The sequence below is a fragment of the Macaca nemestrina genome, chromosome 11 (genome assembly GCF_043159975.1).
Source record: "Macaca nemestrina isolate mMacNem1 chromosome 11, mMacNem.hap1, whole genome shotgun sequence".
Classification (NCBI taxonomy): domain Eukaryota; kingdom Metazoa; phylum Chordata; class Mammalia; order Primates; family Cercopithecidae; genus Macaca; species Macaca nemestrina.
In genome coordinates this window covers 123,017,252-123,040,044 of record NC_092135.1, presented here as the reverse complement: position 1 = coordinate 123,040,044, position 22,793 = coordinate 123,017,252, and the positions used below count along the sequence as shown (strand labels likewise).

Sequence of the window (22,793 nt, the reverse complement as noted above, 5' to 3'; positions counted from 1 at the left end):
TCTTCTGAATGTGGTAAAAGATGTTTTTCAAGCGACTAATGTAATCTAAGGACATTCTCTAATAGAATAAAAGGCAATCTCAGTGTCTGAAAAATTTAGGTTAAAATCACTTTTAAACACGTGCTGAGGGTCATTAATCATGAAATTTTAGTTAATAATCCTTACTGTGAGGCTTGTAAGTCCCCAAGCTTAGGCTGATTGATTAAACACCATCATTTTGTCTTCCTTTTCGAACAGGTAGAAGATACAATACTGTTAGAGGAAGCTTTTCTCAGCCCCAAGATAGGATAAGCAGCCCTTTTTTAGACTTTTACAGTGATCTTTGGCCAACTGAGAGATGGTCCTGATGTGCTTGGAATGAAGTCTTCTGTAGCCAGTGTAGCCAGCAGATTGGTGGCTGTTACAAAACCCCCAAGACCATACACGGCAGGCTACAAGGAACCAGAAAGTGACAGGGCTGCAAGGGAGGATGTCTGAATCTCATGGACCTGAAACTATAAACACAGGCCTGCATGCATCATTTCAGGACAGTTTTTATTTTCAAATGCCTGATCTCTGGACAAGAGATAGGCTCCTTATGAAATCCTACCGCCAAAGGAGAAGCTCAGCTGAGTTCCACTGCAGTTTCAGATCCGTTTTATGCTATTGAGCTATACTAATTGTTGACCAGAGTTTTATAAAAGAGAACAGGAAGTCTCTTGTGGTCAAGACAATTTGTAGTGGTCTGAAAGCATCTGATTCTCAGAAAAGAAAAAATTCTTTGTAACCATATTAAAACCCTTACCAAATATGATTGTTTATAGTTTTCTTCTTATTTGATCAATTCACTTTTGCTTCAGTGGAGACACATTAAAGAGATCTAAAATGAGAAGAAGTGCCACAGTTTTTAAAGTGGAAACTTGTGGAGTCCTTGCACTTTTTTTTTTTAGATGGAGTTTCACTCTTGCTGCCCAGGCTGGAGTACAGTGGCGCCATCTTGGCTCACCGCAACCTCCGCCTCCCGGGTTCAAGCGATTCTCCTGCCTCAGCCTCTCGAGTAGCTGGGATTGCAGGCATGTGCCACCATGCGCAGCTAATTTTTTTTTTTTTTTTTTTTTTTTTGTATTTTTAGTAGAGACGGGGTTTCTCCATGTTGGTCAGGCTGACCTCGAACTCCCGATCTCAGGTATCCACCTGCCTCAGCCTCCCAAAGTGCTGGGATTATAAGCGTGAGCCACTGTGCCTGGCTGTCCTTGCACTTTTTCAGACAACTACTCCAGTATTATAATAAAATACAACTAAGCTCGATAGCACATTATGGGCATGCATTATATATGCATTCCCTTTCCTATACCTTGTGTAACCTGCACAAGACATTAGATGTGCAATAATTGCACATATTGTAAAATAATGTTTTAGATTTATCACATGGTTCCAAGAGCATGATTCAGCCCGTTGTCTTATTTAGTAAAAAGTCAACATCATTTTATAACAAGAGCTCTCCAGGCATTGTACTCATGATTAAGCAATTTTTGTAACCCGACCTGAATGAATTCGCAGTCTCATAAATTGGATGTGAATATTACCTTAGTATTTGGGGACCTATCTAACTATAGGACATTACTAACCTAGTAGACATGTGATTACTGTTACGGGGAACCCAAGCCTACATTCCAGAAACTTATCAATAAAACAAACAAACAAACAAAAAGCTTCTTAAATCAGCTAAGTGTTCATGTTATTATTATTATTTATTGAAACGGAGTTTTGCTGTTGATGCCTTGGCTGTAGTGCACGATCTTGGCTCATTGCTACCTCCGCCTCCCAGGTTCAAGTGATTCTCTTGACTCAGCCTCCCGAGTAGCTGGGATTACAGGTGCCCGCCACTACACCCGGCTATTGTGTGTGTGTGTGTGTGTGTGTGTGTGTGTGTGTGTGTGTAGAGAGAGAGAGAGAGATGGTGTTTTGCCATGTTGGCCAGGCTGGTCTCGAACTCTTGACCTCAGTTGATCTGCCCACCTCAGACTCCCAAAGGGCTGGGATGACAGGCATGAGCCACTGTGCCCGGCCCACTGTATTTTATTATGTCACAGAGCAGTGATCGTAGTGGGACTGTGAGTTTACTACATAGATGGAACAGGGAGTGGTTTTGTCACATGCAAAGTATGATGAAGCCAATTCAGATCTTATTATTTACGTTTTACTTAATTATAAGCTTAATTTTGAGCCATGTTACTCTACTCTCCATCAGACTTAAAAGTATTTTTTAAAAAGTCAAGAAAGCAATGGAGACTCTAGTGGAAAATGAAAAAGAGGAATAGCTTGCATTTTTGTATAAAAAATTATTAATAAGGGCCATAATATAGAATTTTTTTTGAATTAGAGAGAAAAATGTCTAATGTTCCCAGTATATTATAATATGTAATATTCCCTGGAAACCAAGCAAGTAACACCATGTATCCGTAAATTATCCATCCAAATAGGAAACAAAGGCATCTCAGATAATTTAAACTCAGCAATAATCCCCAAAGCTCAATTTAGGCATGGTTCTTAATATTCTACTCCAAAACTTCAATATAGTTTATTTACTGTTTATCTTCTAACAGAGTGAATAGCATAAAATAAGCAACTTGAAGAAAGGAACTCTAAAGGAATTAAAAATGTCAAATGTAGGCCAGGCGCAGTGGCTCATGCCTGTAATCCCAGCATTTTGGGAAGCCGAGACAGGCAGATCCCTTGAGTCCAGGAGCTGGAGACCATCCTGGGCAACATGGTGAGACCCCGTCTCTACAAAAATAAAAATAAAAAAAGTGAAAATTAGCCAGGCATAGTGGTGCGCACCTGTAGTCTCAGCTACTGGGGAGCGCGATCACTTGAACCCCGGATGTCGAGGCTGCAGTGAGCTGTGATTGTACCACTGCACTGCAACCTGGCCAACAGAATGAGACCCTGTCTCAACAGCAGCAACAACAACAAAGTAAAATGTAAATGTAAATAAGAAGATCCACATTGACTCTATCTTACTTTTCATGCAAAGCAACTGCTCCCTGCTCCATCTGTGGCACTATGCTTGCTCCCTGCACCTATGCCTGGTTTGAACTGGTAGCCACAGCTCTTCTGAGCTCTGTTCATACAGCTGCAGTCAAATCCTGGAGCAAGTGCAGTGGCCCAGGGAGCTCAGTCCGCAGCTGTGCTTTAGGGCGAGCATTCGTTTTCACTAGCGATATATCTAGATCCTAGTTTTCTCATTATTTTTCATCTTCTGATCTTGTTAAATCTACATGACGTTCTTCCTTTTTCATAGGATACAAACCCCGTGCTTCCCGACATGCATGTGCACATGCACACAAACTCACACCAACACATCACACCCGTTCACACGTGTACAGACACATGCACACTCCACACACACAACACTCACCACACACATTGCCACCACACATACACACACCACACACACTGACACATCACCCCCATTCACATGTGTACACACATACACATGCAGACACACTCTACACAGATTCACATACCACACACCACACACATTCACACCACACATACACACCACACACACTCATACCGCACACACACACCACACATACACACACCATACTCTACAACACACTCTACACACACACAACACTCACCACACACATTCACACCACACATACACACTCATACTGACACATCACACCCATTCACACATGTACACACATACACATGCAGACATACTCCACACACATTCACATACCACACACTTTCACACCACAAATACAGACCACACATACACACCACACACACTGACACATCACACCCATTCTTATGTGTACAGACACACATGCAGACACACTCCACACACATTCATATACCACACACCACACACATTCACACCACACAGACACACCACATACATTCATACCACACATACCACACATACACACACCACACTACAACACACTCTACACACACACCACAACACTCACCATCCACATTCACACCACACATACACACACCACACACACTGACACATCACCCCCATTCACATGTGTACACACATACACATGCAGACACACTACACAGATTCACATACCACACACCACACACATTCACATCACACAGACACACCACACACACTCATACCACACACACACTGACACATCACACCAATTCACATGTGTACATACATACACATGCAGACACACTCCACACACATTCACATACCACACACACCACACACATTCACATCACACAGACACACCACACACACACCACACATACACCACACACAGACACATCACACCCATTCACATGTGTACACACATATGCAGACACTCTACACACATTCACATACCACACACCACACACATTCACACCACACATACAGACACACCAGACACACTCATACCACACATACACACCACACATACACACCACACACACACTCACCACACTACAACATACTCTACACACACACATTCACCACACACATTCACACCACACACACACACCACACACACTGACACATCACCCCCATTCACATGTGTACACACATACACATGCAGACACTACACAGATTCACATACCACACACCACACACATTCACACCACACATACAGACACACCACACACACACCACACACTGACACATCACACCAATTCACATGTGTACAGACACACATATGCAGACACTCTACACACATTCACATACCACACACACCACACACATTCACACCACACATACACACTGACACATCACACCCATTCACATGTGTATACACACACACATGCAGACACACTCCACATGCCTTCACATACCGCACACACCACACACATTCACACCACACACACACTGACACATCACACCCATTCACATGTGTACACACATACACATGCAGACACACTCCACACACATTCACATACCACACATACCACATTCACACCACACACACACCACACACACTCATACCACACATACACGCAACATACAAACACACCACACACACACACCACACATATACATGCCACACATACACATACACTCACCACACATACACACACTCCCCACACACACACCACACACAGCACACTTACACCACACGGACCACACATACACTCACCATGCACACACCATGCATATACACACCACACATACACACACTCACCACACACACCACACATACACACACACACACCATACACATCCACACCACATATCCACACCACACATACACACACTCACCACACATACACACACACCATACACACATTCACACCACACATACACACACAACACACACGCCCACACTCACACCACACATACACTCACACCACACATACACTCACACCACACACACACTACCACACTCACATCACACATACACATGCACTCAAATACAACACACTCATGTATACACACTAACACACTCCACACATACTCATTGCACACACACACTACACCCAATTGCACATGCTCACAGACTCAAACCACACACATACACTGTATACACACCACATACACAAGTACACACACCACACATACACACACACCACACACACTCATACCACATACACATCACACACACACACCACACACTCTCACACTACACATGCACATACACCACACACACACACCGCGCCACACACACTCACCACATGCTCACCACATGCTCACATAACACACACACCGCACAAACACGCACACTCAAATGCAGCACAGTCTCATGCACACACACTCTACACACTCATTGCACCGACACACCCACCCAATTGCACATGCTCACACACACACACACCACACACATATATGCTCCCACACTCTCTCATCCTCTTATGGAACACACATATACACCCAGTCAATAAATTCAACAAAGAATCATTTAGGTATCCAACTAGCACTGAGGTTATAAGTGAACAAAATAAAATGTGCACTTACCGAGCTTACATCAGGAGTGAAGAAAGGAGAGATTTGGAGAAAATAAGAGTCCAGGATTGGAAGAGAAGGAATGATGGGAAGGACACCGCCCTTGGTGGCAGCGCTGCCAGCAAAGGCTGTGAACTCGGATGACAAAACTCCCTTGACCCCTCCCTACCCATCTTCTCCAATACTGAGGATGGGTTTGGAGATTCTTATCTGTTCCAACAGCTAATCCAGAGCAGTTTAAATGAATAGCTGTGATTTGGGGGATGTGCAATATATGAAATCTCAGCTGTTGGTACCATGGATGTCACAGACTCATCACCTGAGCATCCCTATAACTACTGAGGTGCACAGACTAAAGGAAGCAGATGACTGGAAGTGGAAACTTGCTGTTTTAGGGCATTTCATTCTTCTGTGCTTCATGGGCTGAAGACATATAAGAGGCAATAACCTATGAAATTCTGTTTTAGATGTTTTGTTTTAAGAAGTACTTTATATAATAATTAATATGTATTCATTTAAAAGAATATTGTTTATTTAGCATGGAAGTTGAAAAATAGATGGCTTATTTCAGCAAAAATAAAGACACCAAAAACACAACCTCTTTTTTTCAAGGTTCAGATTCACTAAACACTCCTTCTTCCTTCCCACCCCTAACTACGACTGTATGTGCACACGCACAGGCACACGCACACACGCACAGTTAGCTTCTAAAAGGGACTGTGTTTATCCTTTGATATTTGAGATCATTTACAATATTATTCAAATAATGCTGATTTTGTAAGTTTTCTTCTTCATTTCAAATTTATTTTAGCCTTAGCAGCAATAATAAAAAAGATTCCACTTCGGGAGGCCGAGGCGGGTGGATTACCTGAGGTCAGGAGTTCAGGACCAGTCTGGCCAACACATGATGAAACCTCGTCTCTATGAAAACATATAAAAATTAGCTGGGGGTGGTGGTGGGCACCTGTAATCCCAGCTACTAGGGAGGCTGCAACAGGAGAATCGCTTGAACCCGGGAGGCGGAGGTTGCAGTGAGCCGAGATCACACCGTTGCACTCCAGCCTGGGTGACAGAGCAAGACTCCGTCTCAAAAAAAAAAAAAAGATTCCAATAGAAATAAGCTAAATTGGAAACATACAGATGCCTAAATTTTTGTTTTCTGCAAAGGCAGAAACAGCTTAAAACTATGAGCTGCAGTAAAAACAGTCACTGTTGTAAAAATACTAGTACTGGTAATCAAATAAATGTCTGCATCTTCTCTCCTAGAGATTAAATTGGGAAGAACTACAGAAGTACTTCTGTCTTCTGTTAACTTTAAATAACTTTAAATACTAAGATCTAAAAGACTTCCCTTTTGTGTTTTCAGTGTGCTAGTCTGCTCAACACTTCTAAGCTGGAGGACTCAATTTCTTTTCATTGTTCGTTTCAGGCAGCCACAGTTTCCTGGGATATCCGCACGTTGTACTCAACAGTACCTGAAGATGCAGAGCACAAGGCAGAAAATTTACTGGTGAAGGAGGTAAATGTGATGCTTCTAATGTTTTATTTATAAGGCTTTTGCTTTTTCCCAGGGGATTCTCAATGCAATTTACTATTATTATCTTCCTCTCATTTTCAATAGATAATTCCAAATATTCTAACTAGTGGATGTCCTTTTTTTTTTTTTTTTTTTTTTTTTTTTGTGGGGGGAGGTCCTCACTCTGTCACCCAGGCTCGGAGTGTGGTGGCACCACCTCTGCTCAGAGCAGCCTCCACCTCCCGGGTTCAAGCAATTCTTGTGCTTCAGCCTCCGCAGTAGCTGGGATTATAGGCACACGCCATCATGCCTGGCTAATTTTTGTATTTTCAGTAGAGACAGGGTTTTGCCATGTTGGCCAGGCTGCTCTCGAACTCTTGACCTCAAGTGATCCACCTACCTCAGCTTCCTGAAGTGCTGGGATTACAGGCATGAGCCACCGCGCCTGGCCCTAGTGGATGTCTTTCAATCTTCATTACTTGTTAGATGACTCTCCATCTTCCTCTTAATCATTTCACATTATTTGGTGACTGTTCAAGTTTTAGATTTTTCTTTTTGTTTTTAATTAACTTAAAACCCACAAGTGGAGAAAGATGTAAGTATTCCCAATACAAAGATTTGATTTAATTTTATTTATGTAGATTGAGCCTTAGGAGCAGCCATACTACATGAGAATTTTGGATGATGGAGTTCTTATTTGAAGATGTATCTCTTTTTAGGACTAACTATGGAAATAGTTAACAGTAAAACTCTGTAGACAGCTTGAAGGGACTATATTAGGCCATTATTGCATTGCTATAAAGAAATACCTGATACTGGGTAATTTATAAAGAAAAGAGGTTTAATTTGCTCACGTTTCTGCAGGCTGTCCAGGAAGCATGGTGCTGGCATCTGCTTGGCTTCTAGGGAGGCCACAGGAAGCTTACTCTCATGGTTGAAGGCAAAGGGGGAGCAGGCATGTCATGGAGTGAAAGCCTGGAGCGGGCGGTGCCACGCACTTCTTTTATTTTTTTATTTATTTTTATTTATTTATTTATTTAGTTTTTTGAGACAGAGTCTTGGTTTGTTGCCCAGGCTGGAGTGCAGTGTCATGATCTCAGCTCACTGCAACTTCCGCTTCCCAGGTTCAAGCGATTCTCCTGCCTCACCCTCCTGAGTAGCTGGGATTACAGGAGCCCACCACCATGGTGGCTAATTTTTTTTTTTTTTTTTTTTTTTTTTTTTTTTGACGGAGTCTCACTCTGTCGCCCAGGCTGAAGTGCAGTGGCATGATCTCAGCTCACTGCAAGCTCTGCCTCCCAGGTTCATGCCATTCTCCTGCCTCAGGCTCCCAAGTAGCTGGGACTACAGGCATACACCACCACGCCCGGCTAATTTTTTTTTTTTTTTTTTTTTTTTTTTTGGTATTTTTAGTAGAGACGGGGTTTCACCATGTTAACCAGGATGGTCTCTATCTCCTGACCTCATGATCCGCCCACCTTGGCCTCCCAAAGTGTTGGGATTACAGGCATAAGCCACCGCGCCTGGCCATGCCAGGCTAACTTTTGTATTTTTAGTAGAGATGGGGTTTCACCGTGTTGGCTAGGCTGGTTTCAAACTCCTGACCTCAAGTGATCTGCCCGCCTTGGCCTCCCAAAGTTCTGGGATTAAAGGCAGGAGCCACTGTGCCCAGCCAAATGGCCAGATCTCATGTGAACTCAGAGCTAGGGCTCATGTATCACCAAGGGGATGGCACAAGCCTTTCATGAGGGATCCACCCCCATGATGCAAACGCCTCCCACCAGGCCACACCTTCAACATTGGAGATTACATTTCAACATGAGATTTGGATGGGAACACATAGCCAAACTACATCGAGGACTGATGGAACATCTCTGAGTATACCATTGACTTGCATTTTATTGGTGTGTAAGAGGCCCACAAAATGGCTTATTTTTCTTCTAACCAGACTCCAGGCGGCTTTAGAGCAGGAATTGAGCCAGTGCCTAGCAGCTACTTAGCAGATGTTTACTGAATAAATAAATGATGCTTATCCTTTCCTTATAGAAAATATGGTGATAAAATTTAGCCCAGCACAGGTCAAACTGAAAGTAGTGGAATCTAAGTTCAGTCTTGAACCCTGAGAAAGCGCCGTGTCCCAACAAGGAATTCATTAAAGCTGCATACAATAGCAATATCTTTTCTCGGCTCTTAACATATTTATGTTATATAAGCTAGCCTTATTAGTGTACATATTAATATTAATATGACTGTACATTTTTCTGTTGTACTGTTCAGTTCAGATCATTGTTTTATCGGTCTTTTTTTCCCAATTCCATTATTTTGTATGTATTTCCCAAAGTTCACATTGCATTACAATACCTTTTAAGGAGATAGAAAAAAGAAAAAATGCAGACTCAGATAACATCAGGATATCTGAGAATACTGTTTTCCCATTTACTGATAAAAATAGTGTGTGATATCAGTACAATAATATTTTGTTTAGAGTTGCCTTAGAGAAAGTCTTAGCATACGGTAGGGTGTCACTATTCTTAAAAAAAAGCTGGCAAATAATTTTTATACCAGACAATCAGACTTATTGAAACCTCCAATAAATATATGTTAACTTAGGCAGGATTTGACATTTTTATGACACTGACTTCCCAACAGGGAACTTTAACCAGGTCTTATGCGTTCTTCAGAAATACATTGCATTTTCTTCATAAAGATCTTTAACTTTGTTGTAAAATTTATTCTAAGGTCCTTACCATTTTGTCACAAATGTGAGTGGAATTTTAAAATTCCATTTCTTTTTCTTACTGTTAATTACTTAATGAATTAATTCCTACTGTTAATTACTGATATTTTTAAAAAGCTGTTGATGTCCTAATATAAATAACTAGCTCTATTCCTAATAGTTCGTATTTAATTTCTTAGGTGTATAGGAGTAAACAATTAAAATTTTCTTCTTTTCTAACAAGAATATTGTTTCTTTGATTTTTGTCTTATTCTATTATTTTATATCCCTAAAACAATATTGAATAATAATGCTAATACCAGGCAGTATGTCTTATTCTTGAATTTAGGGGGAGACTTTAGTATCTTTCACCCTTTATGAAAGATGGTGTTTTATGTTCATTTCTGGCATTTATTGTATTTTAAAAGGTGTCTTTCTATGAAATTTTAGGGTGTTTATAAAGACTGGCTGCCCTGTTATCACATGCATATGTATCCTATTAATACAACAGCTTTTCTGTTTTAGTTAGCACTGTAATAAAATCAATGGGCTGTTGTCCTATGGATCCCTACTTGTATTTCTGGTATAACTTTCTACTTCAAGTTGTATTATTACCTTAATACCGTGTTGTCTTCTAATTGTTTTTACTTTATTTCAAATTTTGGAGTTGATATTATGAGTGAAATCTGGCTCTAGTTTTCTTTTTTCCTTTGGTATTAGAGAGATGCTAGCTTTAAAAAATAAATTGGGGCACTCTACATCTTTTTCTGTGTTCTGGAATGAACAGATAAACAAGTGAAACAAAAAATATCTAGAACAAATTTAAGGGCATAATATTATTTAAGAGATTTAGTAAAGATGGCACTTCAAAGTCTCTGGGGAAGAGTGGACAATTCAACAAACACTACTCAACTATCCATTTTGGAAGAAAATAAAGTTGTGTCCATATCTCATATTACATACAAAAATAAATTCCAGATGAATAAAATAATCTAAGTTTTAAAAGCAAAGGTTATAGGCCGGGTGCGGTGGCTCACGCCTGTAATCCCAGCACTTTGGGAGACCGAGGCGGGTGAATCATGAGGTCGGAAGATTGAGACCATCTGGCTAACACGTTGAAACCCCGTCTCTACTAAAAATACAAAAAAAAAACCCAAAAATTAGCCGGATTTGGTGGCGGGTGCCTGTAGTCCCAACTACTTGGCAGGGGGAGGCCAGAGAATAGTGTGAACCTGGGAGGCGGAGCTTGCAGTGAGCTGAAATCATGCCACTGCACTCCAGCCTGGGCAACAGAGCCAGACTCCGTCTCAAATAAATAAATAAATAAATAAATAAATAAATAAATAAATAAACAAACAAACAAAAATAAAGGTTATAAAAATGTAGAAAAACATTTTTAAGTGGGAAGTTAGGGAAAACTGACAGATTTAACCAAACAAAACATTCAAATTTGTATGATGAATGTACGGTACCATAAACAGAGTCAAAAGAAAATATTTAATCAGAGAAATCATTTGTAATTCATTATATCTTTTGCTGAACACACACACTCACATATAAATACAGACATTCCTAGTATTCAAAATCCTGCAAATTAATTTAAAAAAAGATAACCCGAGAAAATATGAGCAAAAGAGATGGGCAGTCTGTTTAAAAGAAGAAATGCAATTGGCTAAGAGGTATACAAGGTCGCTCAGGCTCACTAGTAGTCATGGAAATAGAAATTAAAAGAACAATTTTAGGGAAGAAAAATTTTAAGACAAACAACATTTAGCAATGATAACAATACAATGAAAGAAACACTGTCACACGATGTTTGAAATACTCACATCTGTAACTTTTGAAATGTAATTCACAAGTATTTTTAAAGCAGCATGTATCAACATACAAACGCATAGTATGAAAACACCCTTGGGAATAAAAATCTAATTAACAGACATGTATGCCACATTGGAAATTTTGAATTATCAATTAATAAGGGTGAGGCTAAAATTTTTTCACATTTATATTTTGTAATAATATAAAACAAATAAAAAATCATATCTATTTAAATAGCTTAGTTTTGATGCCCATGTTTTTTTTTTTTTTTTTTTTTCTGAGATGGAGTCTTTCCTCTGTCACCCAGGCTGGAGTGCAGTGGCGCAATCTCTGCTCACTGCATCTTCTGCCTCCCGGGTTCAAGCAATTTTCCTGCTTTAGCCTGCTGAGTAGTTGGGGTTGCAGGCGCCTGCCAGCATGCCTGGCTAACTTTTGTATTTTTAGTAGAGATGGGGTTTCACCATGTTGGTCACACTGTTCTCAAACTCCTCACCCTCAAGCGATCACCCACCTCAGCCTCCCAAAGTGCTGGGATTACAGGTGTGAGCCACCACGCCCGCCCTGATGCCCATAATACATTGTTAGGAGAAAAAACCAAGTCACAGAATTGTAGTATGATATCATGAAAGATATAAAACCTATACATAAATATGTTTATATAAGGCTAGGAAAAGGATAAAAGAATGCACACATCAAACTCATAACATTGGTTACCTACAAGTTTGGGACTCTAGTGGGAGGGGAGAGATTGATTTTCAACGTATGTAATTCTCTTTTGTTGTGATATTACATATAAATTTTGTAATTTAAAAGCTATTTTGGAAAAATTAGTTAGAATATATTTTTAGTAGAGATGGGGGAGCTGGGCATGGTGTTTCACACCTGTAATCCCAGCACTTTGGTAGGACGAGGAGAGTGGATCACCTGAGCTCAGAAGTTCGAGACCAGCCTGACCAACATGGTGAAACCCCGTCTCTACTAAAAACACAAAATTACCGGGGCATAGTGGCACGTGCCTGTAATCCCAGCTACTTGGGAGGCTGAGGCAGGAGAATCACTTGAACCTAGGAGGCGGAGGTTGCAGTGATGTGAGATCGCATCATTGCACTCCAGCCTGGGCAACAAGAGCAAAACTCCCTCTCAAAAAAAAAAAAAAAAAAGAAAAAAAAAAGTATTTTTAAATGCTGCCAGAATTGGAAGCAATTGAAGCCTGTTGTCTAAACTTGTCTGCAAAAATTAAAACTCCAACATAATTCTTCAAGTCATTAGATAGTTACCTAAAAGACTACTTCAGATTCTTTTTAATTATTGTTTTAGTTTGCTGATGAAAATGGCATGCGGAGCACTCAAAACCTCATGCGTGTCTTGCTTTAGGATTCCACCTGCTGGGCTTGTCTTTCAGTCACAGAAGTGAATTACATTCAGCAAACACAGTCCATTCTCAGTCATTTTTAATGCAACTACTACAGATTTATAAATGTTTCTATCATTTTAGGGACTTTTCATTTCATGGTCCTTTTGCCCTCTTTGGGGGTGTGTGTATACAGCATTTGTATATTTCCAGTTTTCAGCAGTTTCCAATTGCTCTCACATGAACAAGTGTTCCCAGCTGGTGGCTCTGGGTCTCTAGAACCCAAGGCTTTCGGAGCCTTGGATTTGGCTGCCAGCCTCCTTCAGCTCCCACGTATTAACACTGCCTCATTTTATTGCCAGGCATGCTTTCAAGATAGGGCCAATTATCCCGAACTCTAAATTCTGGGACCATTCAGAACCTCCACCACCAATCTCTAGATCCAACCAAGGTTTCAAGTGTAGCTACTTTTCCAGGGGAAAGATGGCATGAAAAGCAGATAACTGGATCCATACAACACAAGAGACTTCGAATGACTATTCTAGGGTTCCCAGAGGCCTTCAGTGTTGCTTGTGTTTCAAGAGCTTCTACCTCACAACTTCAAATGTCCAGATAGATCTTTTCATCTATCTGTTCTCTGAGACTGTCACCTTCAGCTGAGGAAAAGTTGACCACAAAATTTGTTTATTATTGCTCCTGGGGGGAAATTTCTCACCTTCACTTTTGTTCCTGCCTTAATTCCTTTTCAACTGCTCGTGGCTTTCTTTTCTCTCTTGTATCAGCATCTTACTTCTCTAAGAACTGCTCCAAGGAGAAACCAAGTAGAGTGCCTTTCGCCCTAGATCCCAAATACCTGCTAAACTTTTATGTTGCAAAGCTCAGTACACAACATTCGACTCTCTTGGGCAACATGAATGAATCTTCTGATCATATTTTTTCTCAACTGTATGGATCTAAAATAGGAAAAAAAAATAAAGGAGGAAGCCTGGGACAAAACTATTTTATTCCCTGCTAATTTTTCTGTGTCACTAGTACTGAAAACCCTGCAAAAACTCCCATAGTAGTCCTTGATTTTAAGGATAAAGATAAAGTGAAACCTGTGTTTTATAGGATAGGAAGAAGATAAACCCTACTTACAAGTATCCCGTGATGATAATGGAACATGAATAGTCAGGCCTGGAGACAGCAGATAAAAAGAAAGAGGTCACCAAAGAGCTGGGCTAAGACTGAGAAATAGTCCCAGAGAATTACACTGCAAAAAGTCTTAACCCCAATTGCTAATAGCAGCTAACCTTTATTGACTACTTACTTTGTGCCAGATACACTTCTAAGCCCTTTACTTGTAGCAATTACAAACATATGTTTGTTATTATCATCATTATCACCTTTTAATAACAAGGAAACTATGTCATAGAAGCATTAAGAAATTTGCCCAGCCAGCGTTAGACAGCCAGGAATAGACAGATCCAACATCTGGACATATGCCACCAGCCCCGCCCCTGGGCTCCTAACTGCGATGCTAACTGCCAATAGGGTATTTTGCTATAAAATTGCTATGTTTCTCTGGAAAGAAAACTTCTCCCAGTCTTCACCCTCACAGCCCCACTGTGGTTTCTGCTCAGGTGACTCTGATGCATACAGTCAGTGGACCACCCTTTCAGGAACATTGGCTGGATTTTTGAAACTAGATTATGCTGGCACTGAAATGAATTCATTGACGTTTGTAGAGCTTTGTAGAAACACTTGCTTGACCTACCGCAAGTGTATTAAGCAACCTTATTGGTCCACCCTGTACTAAATTGCCCTGTGGCTCCCTGTGGGGTGGCAAGGGCAAATACCATGGTTGCTAGGCAACAGATTGGCAAGACTCTAGTCTCAACACATCCAGCTCGGTAAAAGATTTGAGTTTTCTCTCACTGCTCTCTACTTTGACAATTCTCAGCTTCTTTTGAAAGGCATTAGGCATTCTTTTTTTAAAAATCTTGAATGACGTCATATTTTAATGGGAGTTCACTAAAATGAACAGCTTCTTCCTTTTCTATCTGTTATTAATTCTCCTCCCTATCTCTTAAATGTAAAATTAAACATTCACCACACAAAAGCATAGGTTTATTTCACATCTTTTAAAACACTGCATGTTAACATCAAGCTCTAGCTGCGTACATATTTGCTTATACATTGTGCATATGTGAAAACTTTAGAGAACTCTGTGAAATAGGTGTTATTACCTCATCTTACAGCCTAGAAAATGGGCTCTGAATGTGTAATAAACTTGCCCAAGTTCACACAGAGCCAGAATTAAGGTTCTGCTATCTTTGACATCATATTCCATGTTCTTACACATTTTCTCATCTCTGGTCCTTTGATAAGTTCCTTTATACCACATGCTCACTAGCCTTACTGGATGAGGGTATTTCCACTCCTCACAAGGGAACGTATCCTTCATTTTGGCAAACTATTAACCTTTCTGCCTGTTTTTCCATCTTTAAATAGGGATATTAAAAATCCCAATGCTGTGATTCTGAAAACAAATATAGCAATAGTATGAAAACATTTGGAAAACAACTACTGGAGAGCATTGTCTTTATCCGAATCTCATAAGTGGCTTAAAATGAGCATCCATAACCATAAAAAATATCTAAACAGTTCCGTGATAAAACAAGCACTACTCCCACAAGGGGTTTGAGGAGGAGAGGGGGGCAATTAAAGGGATCTAGAAATAGGATGCAAACTTCCTAAGCAAAACTTTTACAACGAAGTTTTTCTTTTAATATACACAAAGGGATCATATAAAGTCGGAAGAAAGCTCAGCACACTAATTAAAACTAAGCTCTTGGTTCAGTCTCTCTTAACAAAAGGAGATGAGGGAGCAGAGAACTGAGAATAATACAGTGGCTCAAGAAGGAACAAAGGTCTAGGGACCACTTCAGCTGAATGGCTGAGAGAAATACTGACAAAGTACTAAGGTAGCAAGTTACTCTGACAACAAAGCCCTCTCTGATTTCTGGAAACCAACCCTGCTGCAAGAGCAGAATAATGATGAAGTGAGGAGAAAGTAACGAATTCGAGAATCCAAGTCTCAGTTTGGTCATGGCATAAAACTCTTGGGGACTTAGGCGGTATGATAACATTGAAAGAACAGAAGCAGGCTGGGTGCAGTGGCTCATACCAGTAATCCCAGCACTTTGGGAACCCAAGGCAAGAAGATTGCTTGATCTCAGGAGTTCAAGACCAGCCTGGGCCATATAGTGAGACCCCCATCTCTAAAAAAAAAAAAAAAAAAAAAAAAAAAACTTAATTAGCTGGGCATGATGGTGTGCACCTGTAGTCCCAGCTACTCAGGAGGCTGATGCAGGAGGATGGCTTAAGCTCGGGAATTCGAGACCGCATGATTGAGCCATGCGTTTGCCCTTGAGCTTCAGCCTGGGCAACAAAGTGAGACTCTGTCTGTAGAAAAATAAAAAAGAATAAAAGCAAATACTTATCTCTACAAGCACATCTACACATGTACACACACACACACACGATGATGATTATGTACTGTCTTCATCCAAATAACACTAGGTTACCAGAGCGAGGAAAAGTTCAGATTTTAAGCAAGGGGTTCAAACCAGAAATGAATTCTGGAAAGGAAAAAACAAAAATGAAAACAGGACCCAAGACTAAATGGTAAATACAAATATGATTTAAGGCGAAGTAAATGTTGTTGAAATCTCTAGTTGTCCATAAAAAATTCACACACACACACACACACACACACACACACACACACACACACCCCTCATTTAAATCAGGGCAGAAGCCAACATTATGTAGGTTTAGAATGTTCTGTAAAAGGCTAGGTCTGTTCCTAAGTGTCTCACACACACAGAAACACACACACACACACACACACACACACACACATATTCAGAGTCTTTAATTAGCTAATATCCATCAACACTGTCTTAGCAGGGGATATGAAATGAAACATTTCTAAAATGTATTTGACCATGTCGAAATTCTGTCCATTTACAGACAACATTCAGTAAATGTTGTTGAAATCTCTAGCTGTCCATAAAAAATTCACACACACACACACACACACACACACACCTCATTTAAATCAGGGCAGAAGCCAACATTATGTAAATATAGAATGTTCTGCAACAGGCTAGGTCTGTTTCTAAGTGTCTCACACACACAGAAACACACACACACACACACACACACATACACATATTCAGAGTCTTTAATTAGCTAATATCCTTCAAAACTGTCTTAGAAGGGGATATGAAATGAAACATTTCTAAAATATATTTGACCATGTAGAAATTCTGTCCATTTTTCTCCAAGTATCTTTAAGAAACACCTTTGAGAAATGCTAATGTGAATGTGATCCAAGGAGAATGCTAATGTGAATGTGATCCAAGGAGATCACCAGAAACTAGAGGCACAAGGTAGTTCGAGTAAAACAGGATCAACAATTAGGTGAACCTGGGTGTGCATTTCATTCAGGCTGATTCTAATGAAGAAAAACAAAATATTAAACCCTCCAGGAGATCAGATAAATTAGTTGTTTCTTTTCATGGCCAAACCTCTATTCTTAATTTTTATTGTTAGCATCGAAAATGTCTACCTATGTTCAGGGAGGTCATGCAGTTCTAAGACACAATTCCGCATAAGCCCCAGTGATGGTTGTTCTATGGGCTTACCCTCACACAGCAAATTATAAGTATAAATATTGTTACTCTCAAAGTCTGAAGTAATTAACAATGATCATAAAGTCAGTGTAATACTCTTTTAGCCCTTAAATTTCTCCCCTCATTCCCCTACCTAATTATCAGATTAGCCTTTCTCTTGTCCTGGGGGCAAATGTGTATCCAGTGGCATAAACGAGGTATCTAAGAATCTGCTAATTGCAATTCAGTTAGGTGGAGTTAATTATCTTTACAAAGAGTGAAATTATCTTTACAAAGAATGAAATTTACATAGAAATTTCCTCTCCCACTGATTTACTATTACTACAGATCACATTGTGTCAAAAGCTAAAGTGTATGTAATAAAGATTATCAACCATTGGATGAAAGATTAGACGAGGTTCATTATCCAACATGGGCTTGAACACTGTCTAAACAGATGAAACTACATGGATGTAGCACAGTCCCTGCCCTCAAGCTGCATACCGTCAGGCAAGAAGTAACAGACCTCTGATTAGATTTCTACAACACACTCTGACAAGTACCCCCTAGAGTACTACTTTAAGATAAACAAGGCCGGGCGTGGTAGCTCATGCCTGTAATCCCAGCACTTTTGGTAGGCTGAGGCATCAAGACCATCCTGGCTAACACGGTGAAACCCCATCTCTACTAAAAATACAAAAAAAGTAGCCGGGCATGGTGGTGGGTGCCTGTAGTCCCAACTACTCGGGAGGCTGAGGCAGAAGGGCATGAACCTGGGAGGTGGAGGTTGCAGTGAGTGGAGATCAACTTTGGGAGGCTGAGGCACGTGGATCACGAGGTCAGGAGATCGAGACCATCCTGGCTAACATGGTGAAACCCCATCTCTACTAAAAATACAAAAAAAGTAGCCGGGCATGGTGGTGGGTGCCTGTAGTCCCAGCTACTCGCAGGCTGAGGCAGGAGAAGGGCATGAACCCGGGAGGCGCAGGTTGCAGTGAGCGGAGATCACACCACTGCACTTCAGCCTGTAAGACAGAGCAAGACTCCATCCCCCCCCCAAAAAAAAGATAAACAAGGTCAGGTTTGCATGGCAGATGAAACAACTAGAAGCATACCACAGTATGGATTGGTTGGCTTGGGAAGGAGTAAGATTGAAGAAAAGTTGGACAGATAGGAGACTATTTGTTTTAATAGTCCAGGTGCATGATTACAAAGAGCTGTATGACTATGGGATTATGGTACCAGTAAAGACCTATTAAGGAGATAGAATTGACAGGAGTTGGGGACTGAAAATAAAGTAAAGAAGAGGAATGTGTTTATGATGACTCCCATAATTATGGCTTGGGCTATTACCTAGATGGTCGTGCCATTCATTTAAATAAGGTGCCCAGAAGAGAGTGAAGATTGCTGAAAGGATGAAGCAAGGAAGATAACCTCATTTGCCAACATGCAGAGAGAGACATCCAAGAAGACGATAAATATCTAGGTCTGGAGCACAGGAAAGTGTGGGCAGTTACTCTAGATTTGAACACTGAAGCTTTAAATCTGGAAGAGTATGCCCATGAAAACCAGAGAACTGGACTGCAGCTGAGAAGGCAGGTCCCTGAGCCACAGTCTCACCAAGGGGCAGGCAAAGAGGACCCTGTGTAAGGAACGGAGAGGGAGGGGCAGAGAGGAAAGCAGGGAACAAGGAGACATTGATATCTCAGAATTAAGGAAGAAGGGTCAATAGCGAGAGAAAGTGCATTAATGGCATAAAATGCCAAAGAAGAATCAAGATGGGGGCCCACTGGATTTGGCAATTCAGGATTATTGGTGGTCTTCAGCAGAGCAGTTTCAGAAGCTGGGAGCACACCCTGATTACAGCGGGTTTAACTCTGAAGTGTGTTTCTTATCAAGCAAGGTATTCGTATATTGTTGTCCCTTTACTTGCAACGCATAAACCCACTTCAGGAGTAAACCCAATAAAAATATTAGAATTCTTCAGGCAGAGTGCCCAAAGCATACCAGTTAAAAATAGTTCCATAGGCCATCTATTGATCTTTAAATTGTGTACCAAAATACTACTTAATGTATTGCAGAGCAAAATTCTGTAAACATGAAAAACAAGATCCGATGAGGATAATATTGAAAATGAAATCTCTTTCTCTTCCTCTTCTTCCCTTGCATATTTGGACTCAGATAAGTGGCATTTAATTAATTCAGGAGAAAATTATGAATATTCAAGATAGAAGTCACATCATGCGACTTCAAGAGATATTAAACAACTTAAGTCCTAAACACAGTGAAGAAAATTACAGAGGAGGGGGAGTTGGCTATAATTTAAAAATACTTCATGCTGCTCATTTTTAACTAAAAGAAATATATCTAACTAGAATGAAATTTATCTTGTCTCAAGAAAACATGGGGAATTTCTTTTTTTACTTTTGTAGTTAAAACAATTCTATATGCTTTGTGTTTAATTTTAGACCACATATTATGTAAGTTGACAAAGAAACCACTTTTGACCAAAATGCATTTGTTTAGCATACTTTATACTAATCTTTGAATTTCCATGTGTAGAATAATGTGCACTCACACTTGCCCATATCTAAGAATGTCTCTTACTAGTTGATTTGGGAGAGTGGGTTGCATGTATAAATAAATTAAGTAAAAATGAATGCTGTTTTCTGATCCTGAAACATTGGGCAGCAAATGAATGACTTCAATGCATTTATTAACTTTAGACCAGAGCACAGTTAGCATGGAGTTTCTCACCCTCGAACTAACTCCTATGCTGTGACCTCAGGGGTATATGAACAATTTAAATTCCTAGAGCATATTGAGAAACAAATGAAACCACAAACATTGCTCCAAATTTTTACAAAAGTTACATTCTTTCTTAATAAAATTAATGCAGACAAAAATATTTGTGTGTATGTCTTATTTTTGTTTTGGTTGTGTTTTGGATTTTTATTTTTTGAAAAATAAGGCTCTTCGTTCACTAATGAAGGTCTTGCTGATGAAGATCTTGTTAGAAGTTAAGGAACTTTTTATTTTGTGCGTACTTTTTGCAAAATAAATTTAAAGCCATGTTTATTTTGTGACTTTAAAAATGTAATGGAAAATTAAGATATTAAAATCTCTTGTCTTACATTTGGCTTAGTTGTGTTCATATGTAGTGACTGTATTCCTATCATAGCCAAAACAAAACGGATCACCCCAATTTTTTTACACTAAATATATAACACTAAAGGTAATAAATACACAAAAAATGATTAAGATAAATTCAAGTGCATGTATTACTAACTGAACTCAGGATAAAATATATCTGGAAAAACAAACTGTTGAAAAATGAAAACAAAATGGTTACGTGTTTCACATTAAGAACTCTGAAGAAACTTATCTTCTATTCACTAAAATTTCTACAATAATAGTCTTGTTTCCAAATATGAAAACCTGCCCCAATTCTAAATTGGCTTTCTCTTCTTCACAATAAAAATCCCCCAAAAATGTTTGGCAGTAAGTGAGTAAAATACAGATGTACAAGTTAGAGGCGTTGGAGCCTAAGAATAAAAAAGAACCCATTTTTAAGGTTGAACCTAAAATTTCAATTGCATTGAAAAATGACCCGGTTTCTATGCCTTACATGAGAGCAATAATTGGATCGTAATAGTAGCAAGGTGTTTTAACACCGTCTATCATTTATGTCCTGACAAATGACTTGTGAGATCTAGCTGGGAAATTAGAGTGCATGTTCCCAGGTCAAAAAGTCTACTTCTATAATTTCTTCAACTGCCTTAACACAGCACATTTTGAAAAGATAAACCAAATATTTTGGTTCACTTTCGGTTTACCATGAATGAAGATACTCAATGAAAATTTAGGCTACTGTAGTTCAAAGCAACAAAATCGTCTTAAAATGATTTTCCCCTGGATTGGCTCTTGATATGACATTATATTTTACAAATGGGCATGCATGCTTATATACATAGTAACACTACCTCATATCAAGTAGTATTTTTTAAAAACCAGAATCAATTAAATCAGATCTATTAAATTAGATTGTGCCATGATTTCTGAAACTGAGACATACTTATAGTTACATTATTTATTTTGCCCAAATTCATTATTTGTACTTCTCCCTCAAGAGTGTGGTATAGTGTTTTTTGGTTTGTTTGTTTCTTGCTTGTTTGTTTGTTTTTGAGACGGAGTCTTGCTCTGTCGCCCAGGCTATGTGCAGTGTCACGATCTCGGCTCACTGTGAGCTCGCCTCCCGGGTTCGTGCCATTCTCCTGCCTCAGCCTCCTGAGTAGCTGGGACTACAGGTGCCCGTCACCACCCCGGCTAATTTTTTGTATTTTTAGTAGAGACGGGCTTTCACCATGTTAGCCAGGATGGTCTCGATCTCCTGACCTCGTGATCCGCCTGCCTCAGCCTCCCAAAGTGCTGGGACTACAGGCGTGAGCCACCACGCCCAACCAAGTTTTTAAATATTATTAACTTTTCAACTGGTTTGTATACTGCAGAAACTAATTATTATGCTTTAAAAGAACACATAGTGTGATCTAGTTGAAGACCAAAAAAAAAAAAAAAAAAAAAAAACTGTTTTCAGTGCCTTTTCTCTTTTACACTAAAATGTCAACGTATTGGGTGACCACACATCCTGGTTTGCAGGAGTAGTCTCATGTTCTAAGGCTCAGCCTTGCTAATAGTGCCTCCTTTCACTCTGAAATATCTCAGTGTGAACAATAAATTATCTGGCCACTCTTGCAGTGCATAATTTGCCTAAACTCACTTAATTTCATGATGCTTCATTTTCAGCATTTATATAATAGGCACAATTACTTCTC

General features: G+C 39.8%; 1 protein-coding gene across 9 annotated transcripts in view; it reads left to right on the top strand.

Moving 5' to 3' along the window:
* LOC105481342 (dedicator of cytokinesis 10) overlaps nt 1-22,793 on the top strand; it is a 281,662-nt gene that overhangs the window by 117,968 nt on the left and 140,901 nt on the right. For all 9 annotated transcript variants that reach the window (XM_071073452.1, XM_071073450.1, XM_071073451.1 and 6 more), the window contains exon 3: nt 7,329-7,418. In XM_071073452.1, coding sequence (XP_070929553.1) covers nt 7,329-7,418 — 90 coding nt within the window. The remainder of the gene's footprint in view (nt 1-7,328; nt 7,419-22,793) is intronic.